The sequence below is a fragment of the Leopardus geoffroyi genome, chromosome E3, assembly GCF_018350155.1.
Source record: "Leopardus geoffroyi isolate Oge1 chromosome E3, O.geoffroyi_Oge1_pat1.0, whole genome shotgun sequence".
Classification (NCBI taxonomy): domain Eukaryota; kingdom Metazoa; phylum Chordata; class Mammalia; order Carnivora; family Felidae; genus Leopardus; species Leopardus geoffroyi.
This window is the reverse complement of record NC_059340.1, coordinates 39,137,830-39,156,043: the sequence shown is the minus strand read 5'-3', so window position 1 is coordinate 39,156,043 and position 18,214 is coordinate 39,137,830. Positions and strand designations below refer to the sequence as shown.

General features: G+C 51.2%; 1 protein-coding gene and 2 long non-coding RNA genes across 3 annotated transcripts; 1 reads left to right on the top strand and 2 right to left on the bottom strand.

The window, feature by feature from the left end:
- Nucleotides 1–1,546: 1,546 nt before the first annotated feature.
- LOC123588918 lies at nt 1,547–5,282 on the bottom strand. Its single transcript, XR_006708068.1, has 2 exons — nt 5,237–5,282; nt 1,547–3,116 (listed from the first exon to the last, which is right to left on the bottom strand). It is a non-coding gene; the product is annotated as an uncharacterized LOC123588918 (long non-coding RNA).
- A 146-nt stretch (nt 5,283–5,428) lies between these two features.
- On the bottom strand, nt 5,429–10,182 carry LOC123588916. The gene is made up of 2 exons (XR_006708066.1): nt 9,825–10,182; nt 5,429–6,268 (listed from the first exon to the last, which is right to left on the bottom strand). It is a non-coding gene; the product is annotated as an uncharacterized LOC123588916 (long non-coding RNA).
- A 58-nt stretch (nt 10,183–10,240) lies between these two features.
- LOC123589090 (zinc finger protein 75D-like) lies at nt 10,241–17,802 on the top strand. The gene is made up of 7 exons (XM_045460730.1): nt 10,241–10,344; nt 12,161–12,344; nt 13,043–13,134; nt 13,680–13,806; nt 15,223–15,314; nt 15,604–15,730; nt 17,636–17,802. The coding sequence occupies exons 2-7, from the start codon at nt 12,221–12,223 to the stop codon at nt 17,800–17,802; spliced, it is 729 nt and encodes a 242-aa protein (XP_045316686.1). The 5' UTR covers nt 10,241–10,344; nt 12,161–12,220.
- The last annotated feature ends 412 nt before the right edge of the window (nt 17,803–18,214 follow it).

Sequence of the window (18,214 nt, the reverse complement as noted above, 5' to 3'; positions counted from 1 at the left end):
GAAGCTGTGAGAACTTGGGCTGCGTCCTCAGTGTCCTCCCCGAAGCAGACGGATGTGACTGGATTTCTGGTCAGGAGAGGGCCAGAGCAAGGCCAGCTGGGGGCTGAGGGCAGCACGGCCGGGTGTCAGCTGCGGGGCTCTGCGTGGGGCTGCCACCGACTTCCCTGCACCGCCCTGAGCAGATGGGCCTCTGAAGTGCTCTCTGCCACTGCCAGATGTGGCTCTGGGTTCCTGACCTTCTGTCCTACCCGGCCACCCAGATCGCCTCCTTATTTTCGTCTTTAATTTAGCTCTGGCCGTCCAGGAATCTGCACTACACCTTTCTTCCCTGGGCCCGCGGATGATCTCTCTCGGAACGGGAAGGGGGCAGTGATGGGTTTTGTCCAGGTGATGGTGTGTGTGCTCCGAGAAGAGCCGGCAGCCCTGTGGTTGTGTGGGGAGTCGCAAAGCTTCTCCCATAAGGAGAGCCCATGAAGCCCATGGCCAGGGGCTTTCCCAAGAGAAGAACCAGACACAACTCCTCTCAGACTGCGCGGGCCATGGGGCCTTCGAAGGGGGCCCAACTCTTTGAAGAAAATGGTGAGATACAGAGTCTCAGGCTGGAAGGGGAGAGGCAGGAAGGATCAGGGAGAGTTTATCAGTGCCTGTGACATCCTAGACATGACCCTGTAGTTGTGTCATGACCAGAATCGGGACCAGGAAACTAGCGGCTCAGGGTACAGATGTCTGGTTGCGAATGTAGGCTTCGCAGTTCCGTGTGGTCTTCCCTCACAAAGCCTCATTCCGTGACAGCTTCGGCAGGATCAGCCTGCAGAGACTCTCCCCTCCCTCGGCTCTTCCCCCATGGGCACATGCGAGCTCGCTCTCTCTCTCAAAAAAAAACAACAACAAAAAAAAAAAAAAACCACTTGGACATGTCAGGTGGCTTGTCAGTTGAGAAGGAATGGAAATGCATGTGAAATGCTCCAGAGCCCAGCTTTGAGGCAGCAGCTAAGAAGCCAGAATGAGAGGGTGAGGGAGACCGGGTGCATGGGTGAGGCCCCATTGTGCCCGGCCCACCCCAGAAACCAGAGAGTTTAGCAACCGTATGTGGGATGTGTCAGCTTCTGCAACTATGTCCTGTATCTGGGTCAAGGCTTGACTCATGGGATTCCAGTGGACAGTGCCCGATGCTACCCATGGATGGCCCCCAGTGGATAATACCTCGACGGTAGGGGGCGAGCGTGAGCATGCTCTCTTACGCGTGAGGTCTCTGGTGGCTCTCTTTGCTTCAACCACCTTACCTTCAGCTGTAAAAGCTTCTTAGGCACCGTATCTAATCTCTACCGGTGGTTCCTGGTGCTCCTCACACCCCACGTTCCTTCTGTGCCGGTTTTCCTTACTCCTCTGCTGTCTGTCTCAGTGACCGTGCAAACCCTCCCAACCCAGTTCCGCTGCTTCTCTGCACGTCCTACTGCATCAAAGCAGGCGCTGCCCTTGGATCCCTCTGCGGGATCTGTAGGAGGATGAAGTTTCTGATGGCGAGAATTCAGACCAAAGGCCAAGAGCGGAGAGAGAAACACCTTTATTTTCTTCAGAAACAGTGATGCGTATGAACCTGTGGCAACCGTTAACTGTACCAGACCAGAAAGCAGGAACCTGGGTCGGGGCCATACATGGGAGAAATCTTAGAGGAACCCAGATGTCACACTTGCTCTGAGATTAAGTCACTTAGAGTACTAGTACCTGGTGGCCTGAGCCATCCCTCCAGCTCTGCCGTCTTCTCTGGGTGACTGGGATACACAGCAGTGATCGACTCGGAGGTAGACGTTCCTGCAAGCAGATGCCTACAGGTCATTATTGGGTTAGGAAACATCTAGGCGGTTAACTTCGAGATGTGCTTCCCATGAGGGAAAATGTCTCCCCTGACCTGCCCCAGGAACACTTCCCAGGCCCCTAGCCACCTATCCTCTGTTCGGAACACGGTTATCCTCGATTTCTGGCAGGACTTTGGATCCCGCAGCCCTCTTTCTTGAGAGCAGATGGAAGTCCACGGTGACACGGGACTGTGGGTCACAGGCAGACCGGGAAGGCAAGCTCGGCGTTCTCATGCCGATTGCTACTCCTGTCTGAGGTTCTCGAGGTCCACTTGTGAGTCTCCTGCTGCGCCTGGGAGCCTGGGACTGGCTAGCAGAAGCCTCCGTGAGCAGACAGAACCTCCAGGAGACCCGTCAACGTACGGAATTGGCCTGTTGGCTCTCCAGCCCTGTACCGTGTGTCCCTTCCTGGCGATGTGAGGTGTCATCCTCGTGTGCCCCCTGATGGCAGATGGGGGCATGGAGCTTAGCGAAACTTCTCTCACACAGAGCAGTTGTGAGGCTTCTCCCCGGTGTGCGTTTTCTGGTGGCCACTGGAGTGGGAGCTGCTGCCGAAGCTTCTCCCACGTTGCGCACACAGGTGGGGGCTCCGCCCTGCGTGGGCTCGCCGGTGAGCACTGAGCTGGGAGCTGTTGTTGAAGCTCTTCCCACAGACGGTGCACCGGTAAGGCTTCTCCCCAGTGTGGGTCCTCCGGTGGACACTGAGGCCAGACCTTTGGTTGAAGCTTTTCCCACACTGCCCACAGCGGTAGGGTCTCTCCCCCGTGTGTGTCCTTGGGTGGGCAGTGAGGTCGAAGCGCTCGCTGAAGCCTTTCCCGCATTCGCCGCACTTGTCAGGCTTTTCTCTGGTGTGGATTCTCCAATGCCGAACAAGGTAAGGACCTCGGCTAAAGCTTTTCCCACATTCCTGACACTTAGAAGCTTTTTCCAGTTCAGGGCCTGGCTGGTGGCGACAGAGAGATCCCTGAGAGCAGGTTTCTCTGCTCAGATTTGCTCGGGCCTTCTCCCCAGTGTCTGCTGATCCCCCCGTCCTGGGACAGGGCCGTCCCCTCACGCTCATCTGGAGAACGTCTATGTGGCTCTCTCGGCATAGGCTCACCCTTCCTGTCTCTCTTGGTCTCAGGGTGGCAAAAAAGGCCACTAGACCTTCTCCAAAGGGCCTTCTTCACTTCTGCGTGCTCTGAATCTTCCCATTTTCGATTCTCGTTTTTAGTTCCATTCGTGATCTCAAGACCTGAGAGAACAGAAACATGCTGGACTCTGGAAAATGACAGGCAGGAATGAGGAAAGTTACAACTAAAGCACCATCAAGAATATCTACCTGGAATACATCATAGGATTCAGTCTTCTACTAATTAATAGTCTAGTTTCATTTTCCAGTTGTAATATTTTCAAGCTCCGAACCCTGGGTTCACAGGTAAATAAATACCCCTAAATTCCACCTACTTTTCTCTTGTTCTGTCCCTTTTTGGATGTTTGGACACAGTGACAAAACTGAGGCAGGGAGGCCAGCTCTGTGTCACCTGCCAGTCTTGTCTGCAGGTTTGATCTCAATTTTTGACAGCCTAACCAAAGGCCTTCCCAAGTTTGGCCCAAATGAGAAGAAAGCGTGTTGCGAGCACCTGGCCAGAACGTGATTTATCAGGAAAGGAGGATCATGCTGGAGAAAGACAGAAGAGGAGAGTCTGGGCTGGAGCCTAACTGGCCACCTGAGGAAGCCGATGAGAGAAGCCGCATAAGAAAAATGACACATACTCCATGAAAAAGGCTGGCGGATGCGGATTTGGGCTCTGAAGGGCAAGGGAAAAAGCATCTGTGCTGAGACAGCCAGACTCCCTGGCCCGTGGAAGCCCATCCATCAAGGTTGTAATCGTGCCAGCAGGAGAGGCAGCTCCCTCTTGATTCCCAGGCCAAGGACTCTGGGTGGACCTCCCTTTGGGTGTCAGAGCCAGAAAACAATGCATGGAAGGCCAGTTGAAGGACCTCATGACCTCTCTGACATCTTGAGATGAAGGGGGTTGGGGGTAAGAGTGAGCAAAATGAGAACCTCCAGAGACAACAGGGGTCAAGCACAGCTCACCTGGGCCCCGGCTGTCCCCCACACAGAGCCTGTCTCCTGGTCTCAGTGACCCCTCTCTGGGGAAGGTTCCTGGGAGGCTATTCGAGAAAACAGACTGTTGGAGGGCGGCTGCCACAGAGCAGCCAGAGAGGGGGCTGTGAGTGCAGCAGCAGCAGCACTGGGAACCTGTCACAAATGCATGTTCCTGGGGCCTGCCCCCATCCACTGCATCAGAATCTCTGGGGCTGTGCCTGGACACGGCCCCCGGGTGAGTCCGAACACACTAGAGTTTGAGGACCACTGCCGTCGCCAGTGGCCTCTGTGTGTGAGGCCTGTGTGTGTGAAGCTCCTTTCAGCAGATTCTTGGCATAAAAGCTTTAATCAAAAAAGGGTTTCTTCATTCTAAAGCACTATGGGCACGTTATAGAAGAAAAAGGTTACTGGAGGGGGAAGCTCTGACCCTGCCACCCACAGTTAGCCTAGTAGTCCTAAAACTGTCACCGTATCTCATGCCTTTTTTCTCAGACCAACATAATATATTCCTTTCCAGAAATCCACCTTCAGGAATTTTAAGGAAACAGTTTGTTTTGTTGACTTATTAATGGAACTTGGGAGAACACGCAGAGGTGCATGACCCTGAGGCAGTTACCAAACTAGGGATCAAAGCAGCCTGAAGATGGGATGAGAAGGGGGAGCAGAACCTGGCACAGGGTGAGTTTTTACCCCCTTCACACTCAGACGCCACAGCCTCGGGAACCACACACTGGAGAGCAGTGACTTTCCAAAGGATTAAAAAGAAATAGGGGCGCCTGGGTGGCGCAGTCGGTTAAGCGTCCGACTTCAGCCAGGTCGCGATCTCGCGGTCCGTGAGTTCGAGCCCCGCGTCAGGCTCTGGGTTGATGGCTCGGAGCCTGGAGCCTGTTTCTGATTCTGTGTCTCCCTCTCTCTCTGCCCCTCCCCCGTTCAGGCTCTGTCTCTCTCTGTCCCAAAAATAAATAAACGTTGAAAAAAAAAAAAGAAATAAATGGTAAGATTTATACTGATATTGATTGTGCACATGTACCTCTTAGACCATTTTCTGTTTAATCAATAAAAGCTAGCCAGTGTAAACAGTGTGAAGACGGAATGTTTTCCTCTAGGATTTGGGTTCAATAATGTGGTGGCTTTTAAAAATTATCAAGCAGGGGAGCCTGGCTTGCTCAGTTGAAGAGCATGTGACTCTTGATCTTGAGGTTGTGAATTTGAAACCTGTTCTCGGTGCAGAACAGTATTCATTTACTTAAATAAATAAAAATTTTTAAATAAAATATAATCGGGGCACCTGGGTGGCTCAGTTGGTTAAGCGTCCGACTTCGGCTCAGGTCATGATCTCACAGTTCGTGAGTTCGAGCCCCGTGTCGGGCTCTGTGCTGACAGCCCAGAGCCTGGAGCCTGCTTCAGATTCTGTGTCTCCCTCTCTCTTTGCCCCTTCCCTGCTCATGCTCTGTCTTTGTCTCAAAAATAAATAAGCATTAAAAAAATTTTTTTTAATAAAATATAATCACCGAGTACCCTATAATGGAAGTTTTCAATTAAACATAAAAGGCAGCAGTGGTCATGGACGGCCTCAAAACGTATACGGTGGTTCACTGTAAGACACGTACACGGCCAGCCATGTCTGCTCATGTGAGGGAGTATTAGGCAAGAAAAGGATGGAAGTGGTGATACAGACTTAAACCTGCTAAATGAGAGAGGGCAGGTGCGGAAGGTGATACCCTTTCTACGAAATCTCCACAACAGGTAAATCCATAGAGAGAATGAGAAGTAACTTCCTAATGGACAGTTTCCTGTTGGGGGCTGAAATTGTTCTGGAACTGGAGAGAGCTGGTGATTGTACAATACGGTGAACATCCCCTCAGAGAGGCGGTACCACTTCCCGGCTGCCCACAGTCATTCTCCATCACATCAGAGGGCTCGTTCCTGCAGAGCACTCATCTGGGAGTATCTTTGTTTGTTTGTCGTCTCTTTGCCCATGGCGTGTAGGCTGCAGCAGGCCATGGACCACGCCTGTCCCGTTCACCGCACAATCCCCAGTGTCTGCCGTCTGGCAGGCACCTCAAAGCCACTTGTGTCTCTCAGAGCCACCTTCATTCGTTAAGTCCTCCGTGTATGACGTGTCCTGTCCGTCGAGTGAGTGAGGAGCGTGGCGCGGAGAGGCCTCTGCGTCCTGGCAAGTGCCATCAGCTTCCGCTCTCCCTCCCCTCCGCTCGCGGTGCCCTTCGCGCCCCAGACAGGCTTCACATGGCTGTGTTACCCCTCACATTCCTGTCCCGTCCGCATTCCTGGGAAGAGCTTGGCTCTGAAACAGCAGGGGCTGCGGGAGAGAGAGAAGAGAGAGAGAGAGAGACTGTCACCACAGGGAGAGGGCAAGGGGAACTGGAGCAGTATGACTTGTCACCCATAGGAGTTCCTGCCATTCACCTGTCCCAGCTCTGCCTTCACACACGTGCTACTGCTCACCCTTCTCCGTGCCGTCCCAGGTGTTATTCATTGTCCCGACGCCATGGATCCTTCGTGAACTTCCTCAGCTTCGTCCCTGATGCGTCCCCACCACACTCTCTGCCCTCTGCACATTATGTCAACACCACTCAATCCTCGGTCCTGTGAAATGCTACGCCCCCTCGCCGATCCCACTCCCACAGCCCAAGGACACGTCTGCCTCCTCACCGGGGACACCGGTATCTTCCGTTCCAGCCATGCCGTCTCCGCACCCAGCCAGCTGCTTCCTGTTGAGCACAGAGGTGCTCAGGCTACGGCGTTCCTCTGACCCACACGCCTCCTTCAGGCTGTGCCTCTCCTGGACCTCTGGTTGTGATCTCAGTTGCCTTCTTCCCAAAAGTCTCCCACAACCAAAGCCACGTTCCTGTTGTGTTGTGCCTTTCACGGCTCCCTTCTCCCAAAATGTACAAGATCGTGACACCAGATCTCACACCTAGTCCTACCTGGACAAGCACACGCTGTGTGAACCTCATCGCTATCCCACACTGACCCCTTAATCCCAGCGGCAGCAGCTCTGATACAACTTTGTTTACTGCATAACCATAGCATCTGCACTCAAGGAACCTTTCAGCAAGAGAGACTGGATGTTAATTCACCAACTCTAATTTTCCTGATCCCCTGAGTGAGGGACAGTGTCCTTTCCCTGGCCTTTTGGAGAACTGTTCTGAGCTTTAACTTTTGTATTAGGGACCCTAAACATCCACTGACTGTATCAGTGTGTACATTATTTCAGCAAATGAGAAATCCTCCCCATAGACGAAGGACATGGGACCAACCCAAGATAGCTAAGAGTTTGCGGTGGGTGGCGGGGGGCTACTGTGCATTTCTCAACACGTCTCCAGCAATGGGATTGCTGTGCTCCTCACCCCACTTCGTAACTAAACTCACCAGGTTCTGAGTTGCCTGTTCTCACCTGTTGCCCAGACACATTCTGTACATCCTCAACTAGACCCACAGCCTCCTCACCATGTTTGGCATGCTGCTCGCTCATGCGCGGCTGGGTCTCAAGAGATGATGAAGCACTAAGGTAATCATGAAGGAAAACGGTTCATGGTAGTGTGGGTAGCCAGAACAGGCAACGGATCAGCAACTTTTTAAAAGGCAGCCATAACTAAGGGAGTTAATCATTGATAACTAGTATAAATGGAGAAACAAAAAGTGAATTTGTTAGCCAATAGCAGCATCATTATCTCCAGCCAGTCACCCAGCAAAACCATTCATCCCCACTACAGCACTTGTGTGGTATCTCAGAACAAACTGTATGCATTTGCTGTCATTGCTACCCAACTCCACTTTCATCATTTTTCAAGCAGTGCCTATCCATGCAGGGGAGTGTGACTGCAAAAGGAAAGTCTTAGGGGACTTTGGTGAGCCGCACAGCAAGGTTGAGCAACTCTGGCACCAGATTTCAAACTAGGAAAATCGTTACTGGCACTCAGTCACTATTCACCAGTTTGTGCCTTGTTTCTTCTAGCTTCACAGGGTCTCTTTTCCCACTTGTCTCCCCATCTTCTGCTTCCAACTCCGTACCCATGGTATGAATCAGGCCTGTCAGTTTCATGCAGGGTGTTCTGAATAAGAGTAATTCACAATAGCTGCAGTTTTGTTTGTGAAGGAAAGCTTTAATTAAAAGGGAGATTGAATATACATAATTAAACAAACATACAAAGGGAGAGAGTGTAGAGAAGAACAGAGAAGTGTTCATACATCGAATCCAGTGCTCACAACATCCAACCTCCTGGCTGGGGGAGCCCTGTGCTGAACAGCCTGGTTGGGGTCCAAATGAGTGAGGGTTCTGGGCAGAGAGTCCTCCCCTCAGGTGAGACTTCAGCTAACTCTTCCCACCAGGGAGATACATGCCCTACCTGTGTGTGATCTCTGGTGCATCATAAAGTTGGCCTAAGTGCAGTCCTGAGCCAACTGGGTTTTTTTCTGTTTCTCATTCCCGTCTCACAATCTTGGGAGCCTGGACATCTGTATATTTCTTTCCCGTCCCTGATCCATTCCAGGGGGCCGGCCTGGTCTGCCTTGAGGAGTTGAGGCAAGTCAATCTCTCTTCGCATCAGGAACACAAAGGCCAATACTGATCCTGAGGCCAGATATGAAGCACAAGTCAACTAAGGCCCCCGTGACTGTGTATGTGCGGGCCTGGGTAGAAACGCACAAATCACACAAGTTCTGTAGAAAACACAGGACCACCGCCAGCAGATGCTGCCATTTATATGCTCAGCCTTGGGCCTGATGGCGAGGATCTCAAGCAGCGCTGTCCATGGGTTCTGAAAGCCTGGGAAGAATAATTGCTTTTGAAAAAATTAAGTCCCAACCTGACTCAGATTCCAAGGAAATGAACCTGCTTTGAAACATTCCAGTGACTTAGATGCTTTTTCTTACCGCCTGTGTTTAATCCTTTTCTCTCACACAAAAAGGATCAGAGAGGGGCTCCCGATTCCATCTGAAAGCACCACTAACATAATGGCCTGGACCTGATCTCCCATTTTCATTCCCACCATAACCTTCCTTCCAGACGAACTGCCCTGGAAAGAAGCTCCCTCGGAAAGCCTGCGGGGATGCTCCGGGAGTTACTTTATTCAGTGCCATCGCCTCACTCCCGTGCTAGGCACTCCGCGGCAGGTCCACGAGAACTTCTTTTCTAAGGCAAGTCTCCTGCAAATGTAGCCCAGTCACACTTAGTGAAAAGGTACTGCCGATCTTCTCACACCCCAATCTTTCCCAGCTTTCGAGGCTTTGCTCTTCCCTTTCCCTCTCTGTGTGGATGTGGCCCCACTCCCTGGGGCGGGCAGATCCCTCAAGCCTTTTCCCGTTTCTTTTCCCATTTCCCCAACCACGGGTCAACTTTCACTTCTTGGAATCCCGCAGCGCTCAGCTCAGGGCTCCCTCTTCCTAGCTAGTGATGGTCGCGAAAGTGCCTCAGTCTTTCGGCCAGTCTCCGTGCATCAGAGACCTGGTCCTGCGGACTCTACCACCGGCTGCACGTCGTGCGCCTAGTAAGTAACCCGCTGCCTGGTGAAGGCTGACGCTACAAGAACCCCGATGATTAGGAGACAGCGACACCTCGAAACACTGCGATCCTGAAAGGTGGGATTCACGAACTCCGAACTCTCCGTGGAACGAATGCCCATTTTACCCAGGCAACTCTGGCAGAGACTGCAGGGGAGGCCAGATGAAAAGGGGGTTCGCAGCCTCCAGGGAGCATGCCGTAGCGGACAGGCGGGAGCCAGGACCGCAGGGGCCCCAAATCCCAGCCTAGGGGCTCTGGTCGGTCACCTGTGGGGCCCAGGCCGAGCCGCGCCTCCATTTCCCGGTCAGGGACAACTATACACATGGATCCCGTTTCACAGGCTGAAACCTACCTCACGAGGAAAACGTAATCGTCGTGGGGGACGCGCGGCCCAGAAAAGGGACGAGCCCTCTGGGGGCCGCCGATCGTGACCCGGACGGAAGCCCCGGGAAGGCCGGGGACCCCGCGCGCGCAGGGGCGACCACCCTCGCCGGGAGGGGCTCCCGGGCACCGGGCGCCGCCGGGTGCGCAGCGCCTCCCGGAGCGGCGACGCGAGGCGGCGACAGCCGCTCGCCGAGCCGCGCACAGGCCCCTCTAGGCCGCGGCGGGCCGGGACACTCGGTAGCATTAACTCTTTCCCGCCGCCAGGGCTGCACCGGGCGGAAGGCCGCCTCCTCTGCGCGAGGCCCGGGCCCGCGGCGCGGCTGCTCGGAGCCCCTCCCCCGGAAGCGCGTCACTCCGCTTCCGGCCGGAGCGCGGGGTCGAATGGGCGGCAGGCGGCGACGGGGGCCGGAGGGCGTGTGCTGAGGTCTGGCCTGTGCCTCGCGGGGCCCGCCTCTGAGCGGCGCGGGGCGGAGGGCGGCGACCCGCAGGTGAGCCCGGGGCGGGGGGAGCGTCGGTCCCGGAGCTCCCGAGGGACACCGGTCGCTGCGCGCCGGGCGGGGGCGAGACAGCCATTGTCCGAGGGCGGCGGCACTTTGCGGGCCCGGCGGCGGGAGCCTGACAGCCGGACCGTCTTGGGGAACTCCGCCGTCAGGCTCTAAAGGCCACGTCGCTGACCCCCCTTGCGCAGACGGTGCCGGGGCCGCGCTGGGACCCCGTCGGTCACCGGGGCGGGCCTTGTGGTCGCGGGCTTTCCGGCCGGGCGTCCAGAAGCGGGGCGGGCGCGCAGCCGGCTTTCCCGCCTCGGGGGCCGGTGTCTCACCGGGCGCCGGGCACCCGGTTGGTGCAGCCTCGGAGACGGCTGCTTGTGCGGGTGCCGAGCTTGGGCAGCGTCCTCGTGCCTGCTGAGCATGCTGGGCAGCCGGGAGCCGTCCACGGGGGAGTACCGTGGCTTCCGGGACGAATTTGGGTGCCGTTCCCGCGGGATCGCTCAGGGAAAGCGAGGCTCCCGAGACCGTGCTCAGCCTCGCCCGGAGGTCTCAGTGACCGTGGAAGAAAGGGCAGGTGGGCTGAAGGGTCACCCGCATCACCCCCAGCTCCCCTCCTCTCCTCTTTTACGACTTTGTCTTTGGATAAACATTTTGTAAGCAAAGGTCCGCCTTTACTGTTCTGGGTGAAGTAGGGAGAGATTTAAAAATGCAGGAACGAATCGCGTGCACGGTGCCCTTTTACAGTTCTTGCAAAGAGGTGCCGAAGGAGAGTGTTGAGCATCTAGTTGCTTAATTGGGGGATGCTAAGGCTCCTTTTTCCCTAATGACTTTCCTTTTCTGGTGTCGCTTCTCTGTCCCAGGTCTCCTGCCAGTAGGCATACCGTGGAATTGAGAAGGTGGAATGTTCCACGCAGTGTGGGCTTCCATCTTCACGACAGCATGAAGGGTGAGAGAGGTTGTACCCCCTTACTATAGACAGGAGACCGGGGTGACACGTTAAGATTGAAGAGAAACTCAGAATGTTCCCCGAATGGCCCCTTGGCATGGGGAAGGTGGGGTAGGAAGCACGAGAGTGAAATCTTTGGACAAGCTCCTTGCAGCCAGAAGCTGTAAGTGTTCTCACTGTCCAACCTTTCCTGAATTGTGAGCATTTTTAGGAAGACCAAGCCCTCAGTGGACGTTTGTCTCTCAACGAACTGTGCCTTATTTCACCTGAATAATAGGAGACAAAGGGTCTGGCCGTGGATTTTTTAAGGGGAAGGTAAGGCAGGATTTTTCTGCTCATTTTTCTCTCATTATGAGTAGGAGATAGTAAATTTCATGTGACTTTCTTAATGACGTGCACATTTTTTCTGCTCTCCGTGCTTTGGGACAAAGATCATCTTAGTGATTTTTAGTCCAGTTCCTCCATGGCTTCAGTTACTGAAGGTGGTGGAATTGGGGCGAAAACTAGAAAGATACAGAACAGGAAACCCCTGAGGGCAGGGATCTAAGTCTAGGAGAAAGCTTGTCGAGATACCCTGAGAATATGGAGCTGTTCCCCTGAGCTGTGCTGCCTGCAGAATGGTGGGAGCAACTCTGTTTGAGAGTTAACAGTTGCCGCAACTTTTTTCTGTGTCTGTAATTTCCCAAGATTTCATAGTCAGTACCCTGTGGAAATTTGGTGGCCCAGTGTCTCCTTATGTGTGTCAGCTTCCATAGTATCTCATACTTCTCAACACCTGTACTGAGTTTTTTCTTTCTTCCATCAGCCCCCCAGCAGAATAAGTTCTCTGGTAACAGATGGACATTGTTTCTTTCTAGCTTGCAGTCCAAGAGCTCGAAAAAGGGGCAGGGAGTGCTCTTCAGACAAACTGTAGATGTCCTGGGCTTCAAGATGAAGGCAGCAGACTCACAACCCATAGGCATGTTCCACAATGAATTTTGGAATCCACACCATGAACTTCAAGAATGTCTGAACTGGAATTCTCATAAAGAAACTGATCCTGCATGTGAGACGGGTAAGGCAGGATGTGATAATTACTAATTCTTGGGAAATGTGATAGGATCTTGTGCAGTCAGGATGTTGTGAGCGTTTCCTGGTGCTCAGCACTGTAGATCCATAAACAGACCCTTCAGCAATGACAAGTCCCACTTCCCTCCAGGTGTCAGTGGACCAGTAGTGAGTGAAGTTGGGCATTGGCCCAAGGTGTAGAAATGTCCACACCACTGAACTCTGGTGGTAACACCGTGAATTCTGTTCTTTAGAAAGCTGGAGAAAATAGGAGCCGTCCCATCCTCATAAAATACAGAATGAATTGAGATCAGAAACCGGTTATCAGTTGCCCAAGTATAAACACAATTGTGTATCAGGAAAAAAATAGTGATAAAAAATGATATACTTTACACTGGGTTCTCTGAGTACTTCATGTTCAAATATGTTTAACTTTCGCCTGATTGAGAACCATTTATTTCATAAGAGGAAACTAAGAAGGGTTTTTCTTTCATTAACTCACTTGTTAAAACCAGGGAGCCTGTTCTAGGTGTCGGTAGATATTGGTTCTTGTTTGCAATGAGAAGGTCAATTTAAGACACCACACATAACTTGCAAAGGTGTCCTGTCTCTGATGAAAGGATTGGTATCTTCTGTGTTTTAGAAATGTGGGCAGGATGTTCATAGAAGTGAGAGAAATTTTCTCTGCCTTCTTTCCACCCACAGCTGTGCCTGCTCACCAGATCCTAGCCTTTCCTGAGCAGACAATCACCAAAGACTGGACAGTGGCCCCTGAGCTCGTCTTGCCTGAGTCCCAGGTGAGCTGTGCAGTCCAGCCATTGAGGGCTGCCTTTCCCCGGGCCCATGACCCACATGCCCTGCAGGTGCTCACACGCATGATAGCCCTGATGTTCTCCCTCGGAAACTGGGCACCTGTTAGACTGTTGATGATCCCTTGCTTTTTTCCTTTTTGCCTTCTTACTTTATTTTTTTTGTTTTTATTATTTTTTTTTTTTAAATTTTTTTTTTTCAACGTTTATTTATTTTTGGGACAGAGAGAGACAGAGCATGAACGGGGGAGGGGCAGAGAGAGAGGGAGACACAGAATCGGAAACAGGCTCCAGGCTCTGAGCCATCAGCCCAGAGCCTGACGCGGGGCTCGAACTCACGGACCGCGAGATCATGACCTGGCTGAAGTCGGACGCTTAACCGACTGCGCCACCCAGGCGCCCCTACCTTCTTACTTTAAAACAAAGAAACATGTGCTGTTAATTCCCTCAGTGCCCAGGGTCTATCATGGGCCAGATGGTAGGGCTGCTTCTCTAGTGGCAAGTACTGAGCTGAAGCCCGTTGTCTTCTTTAGATCTCGTTGACATTTGAAGAAGTGGCCATGTATTTTTCCCAGGAAGAATGGGAGTTCCTGGATCCCACTCAGAAGGCCCTCTACAATGATGTAATGCGGGAAAACTATGAGACTGTCATCTCTCTAGGTAAAGAATCTCCGTTTCCCATTGGGTAGAATTGAGTCATCTATCACATTCTCTGCTTACTGGGAATGTACTCCTGTGAGAGGCTGTGTTCTAGTAACTGGTTGTTTCTCAACTAGATAATGTGTGGACAAGGGAGAGGTAAATCCAGATCACCCAGGGAGCTTTTTTCAAGTGCACGTGCTCATTCTTTATCCTAAAATAATCGATCCCTTTCTCCTTTCCAAATGTGCTCTTCTTTTACATTTCCCATCCCTGTACAAGGTACCATCATGCAATATGACAGGCCCGAAAAATGTGGTCATCCTTTACTGTGGTTTTGTTGTCATACCCTACTACTAACGCAGCACTGTCCTTTGGGCTCCACCTTCACAATGTAGTCTGGGCGCAATCATGTTTCATCCTTGTATGACTTTAAAGTCCTGATCAATCATGAAATTTCTCTGCTGTGAACTCTAGGATGTCTTCATAAACACTCAGAATAAAACCCAAATTCCTTACTGAGGTATCCATGAGCCTACAAGATGTGGCTGCTTCATCTCCCTACCTTAATGCCCTTCCATTGCTGTCCTGCTTAGTTACCTTGTCCGTACTGATTTTGCTCTTGCTCAAACTCATCAAGCTAATCTCTACCTTTGCATTTCTTCTCCTGGCACACTGGACTCTGAGTTCTACAGTTGTTTTTTTTTTATGTTTTTTTTTAATTTATTTTTGAGAGTGAGAGAGAGAGTGTGAGTGGGGAGGGGCAGAGAGAGAGGGAGACACAGAATCTGAAGCAGGCTCCAGGCTCTGAGCTGTCAGCACAGAGGCCGTCGCGGGGCTCGAACCCACGAACTGTGCAGTCATGACCTGTGCCGAAGTCTGATGCCCAGCCGACGAGCCACCCAGGCACTCCTGAGTTCTACAGTTTTAAATACTTCTAATTTTTGCCCTACTCAGAATATATATCACATAAAAAAAAAAGTGAGATTTCCTGTTAATGACTTCTTGAATACTGAAGACAGTCTATTGGGGAACGAGATTCAGGGATTAGTAGATGCTTGATTCTTGTTTACTATGAGAAGGTCACTACTAGGTATCACTTAACTTTGTAAACGTATCCCATCTGTACCAAAGGAAACAATCTTTTGTATTAAAAAAAATTTTTTTTTAGTTTATTTATTTAGAGAGACAGAGACTGTGAGTAGGGAAGGGGCAGAGAGAGAGCGAGAATCACAAGCAGGCGCTGAACCATCAGTGCAGAGCCCAGTGCAGGGCTCGAACTCACCAAACCTTGAGATCATGACCTGAGCTGAAACTGGTAGTCGGAGGCTTAACTGACTGAGCCATCCAGGCGCCCGAGAATCTTTTGTCTTTTGGAAATGAGTTAAGGATGTTCACAGTAGTGAGAAATTTTCTCTGCCTTTTTTCTACCCACAGCTGTGCCTGTTCATCAGATCTTAGCCTTTTCTGAGAAGACAAACGCCAAAGACTGGACAGTGGCACCTGAGCTCGTCTTGCCTAAATCCCAGGTGAGCTTGCAGTCCAGCCATTGAGGGCTGCCTTTCCCTGCTGCCCATGACCCACAATGCCCTGCAAGTGCTCACAAGCGTGTTAGCCCTGATATTCTTCTTGGGGACCTGGGCACCTCCTAGTCTATTGATGGTCCCTTGTCTTTTTCCTTTCTGCCTTCCCAGTTTACAAAAAAAAAAAAAAAAAAGTGCTATTAATTCCTTGAGTGCCCAGGGTCTACCGTGGGCCAGATGGTAGGGCTGCTTCTCTAGTGGCAAGTACTGAGCTAAAGCCCGTTGTCTTCTTTAGAGCTTGTTGACATTTGAAGAAGTGGCCATGTATTTTTCCCAGGAAGAATGGGAGTTCCTGGATCCCACTCAGGAGGCCCTCTACAATGATGTAATGCGGGAAAACTATGAGACTGTCATCTCTCTAGGTAAAGAATCTCCCTCTCCCGTTGGGTAGAAGTTGAGTAACCTATCATATTCTCTGCTTACTGGGAATGTACTCCTGTGAGAGGCTGTGTTCTAGTAACTGGTTGTTTCTCAACTAGATAATGTGTGGACAAGGGAGAGGTAAATCCAAATCACTCGGAGGGCTTTTTGCAAGTACACATTCCTTATCTTATGTAGATTTCTTGATTTATTTTTCTTCCTCCTACCCCGTATCTATTCTCATATTTTTCTCATCTCAGTAAAGAGCATTCACCCAGTTCCTAGAAGGAAAGAGCATACAGTCATTCTTTATGGTGATCTTATGTTGTACCCCATTTTAACGTATCCGTGTCCTTTCGACTCCACAGTGTAGCCTGAGTACAACCACATCTCATTCCCTTGTGCTCTTAGCTTCCTGGTTTAAGCTAGGAGCATGTCTAACCAGACTGACCTTGGTACTTTCTGACTGGTACGCCAGCCACCATTCTTGCCCTCCCACTCTGTGTTTTCCACACAGCAGCCAGAATCTTTGAAAAACTGATCAAATCATGACATTTCCCGTGTCAGCACCTTATAATGACTTATCATCACGTTCAGAATAAAATCCAAACCTTGCTGAAGTGCTTATTCGGATCCTCCAGGATCTGACCCTACTCACCTCCCTGCCCTCGTCTCCTGCCACTTGTGCCCTTGCTCAGGCCTCTTGATCCTCACTGATCTTTCTGTTTCTTGAACTTGCTACGCACATTTCTACCTTCCCCTTTTCTCTGCCTGGCACATTTTGTGCCACATACTAAATCTCTCCCTTTTACCTTTCTGGTCTAATATCACTTTCTCAAAGAGGCCTTCCATATGACCTCATCTCATATAGCTTCAGAGAAGCAGAATCTTTTTTTTTTTTTTTAAATAAAGTTTATTTATTTTGAGAGAGAGCACACACGTGAGTGGGAGAAGGGCAGAGAGAGAGGGAATCCAAAGCAGGCTCCACTGTGTAGCGTAGAGTCTGATGCAGGGCTTGATGTCACAAACGGTGAGATCATGATCTGAGCCAAAATCAAGAGACGGATGCTTAACCAACTGAGCCACCCAGGTGCCCCAGAGAAGCAGACTCTTAAATGCTGAGTTATTCTGCTTTAGTTTTGTTCAAAACTTTTATGACGTGCTGACCGCTTTGTTTATTGCTGTTTGCTTGTCTCGTTCTCCCAGTAGAAGGTAAGCTCCATGAGACCGGGGTGCTTTGACTTCCTCACCACTGTATCATCAGCCCAAGGAGAGTGCCTGGCACACGACAGGCAGTCAGTACACATTGCCTGAATGACCGAGTGATGCATACTTCCCGGTTTGGCAGTGTATAATTAGAAAAGTTTCACTGAGGGATTCTGGTCTGTTTCTTCCACGTGGACAAGAACCGGTGAACGCTAAGAGTGGGAAAAAGCTTCCCTACCCGGTGCGTGGTGCTCAAGAGCTACGTAAACACTTACTGTTCCCATGACGGGAATCACTGGTGCGTGTGATAACGCAGCCCACCGCCCTTCGCCGGGCTCTGCCAGACTTGGGCCGATCCTAAAGAATTAATAGAACGAATCTGTATTCCCTGCAGCCTCTCGGGCTTGGTGCCATCTTGTTTAATACGGGGCGGTCTCGGTGGCGGGAGAGGGGCGTTGTGGATGGATTCCCACGCCCTTTCGCCTGTCCGTGGAGCCAGCTTAGGTTTATTTCCCCGTGTCCACTTGTGTACCACCCACAGATGGAGGACCATGTTAACCTGATAGCGGGTGTAAGAATCTACCCGTGTGACCCTTGGGTTAAAGCGCTGTAAACTGCCCTTTACTCTTCCTGGAGTCGTATGGAGTCGGTGGACCTTTGTCGAGTTGCCAGTCCTTGATCTCACTTTTTGCATTTCACAGCATTGTTTGTGCTCCCCAAACCTAAGGTGATCTCGTATCTAGAGCAAGGGGAAGAGCCATGGGTTCAAGGGTCCACGGAGCTCAAGGACAGTCCTGGAGAGCTGCCTACAGGTAAATACACCATGGGACAGGATGAATGCCTTGATAGCAACCTTTGCAGGGCTTAACATTTTAAATTCTGTCTATCTGTATTTTGTAGTCAATGATCATTGGATTTTCCTCTCCATTCCTGTAGTTGTTTTGCTCTGCTGTGCAGTGGGCTGACTGTTACGTTTATTCTGACAGGAATAAAGCACAAAAGTGACACTGAAAACCGTCAGCCTATACGTGTTTCTGATTTAGAAATACAAGCACCAGGAGACATAGTATCAAAAAAGGCCCGAGCAAAAGTTCCCCAGAAAACAACAGGCAAAGAAAACCATGGTGATACACACAGGATGGGGAAGTGGCACCAAGAGTTTCCAGTGAACCAAACAAAGGAACTTTCAATCTGGGAAGATGAGCTGCAGAGACTTATGGATCTTCACAAGAAAGCCCGTGCAGTAGAGAAGCCTTTTACATGCCAAGAGTGTAGGAAAA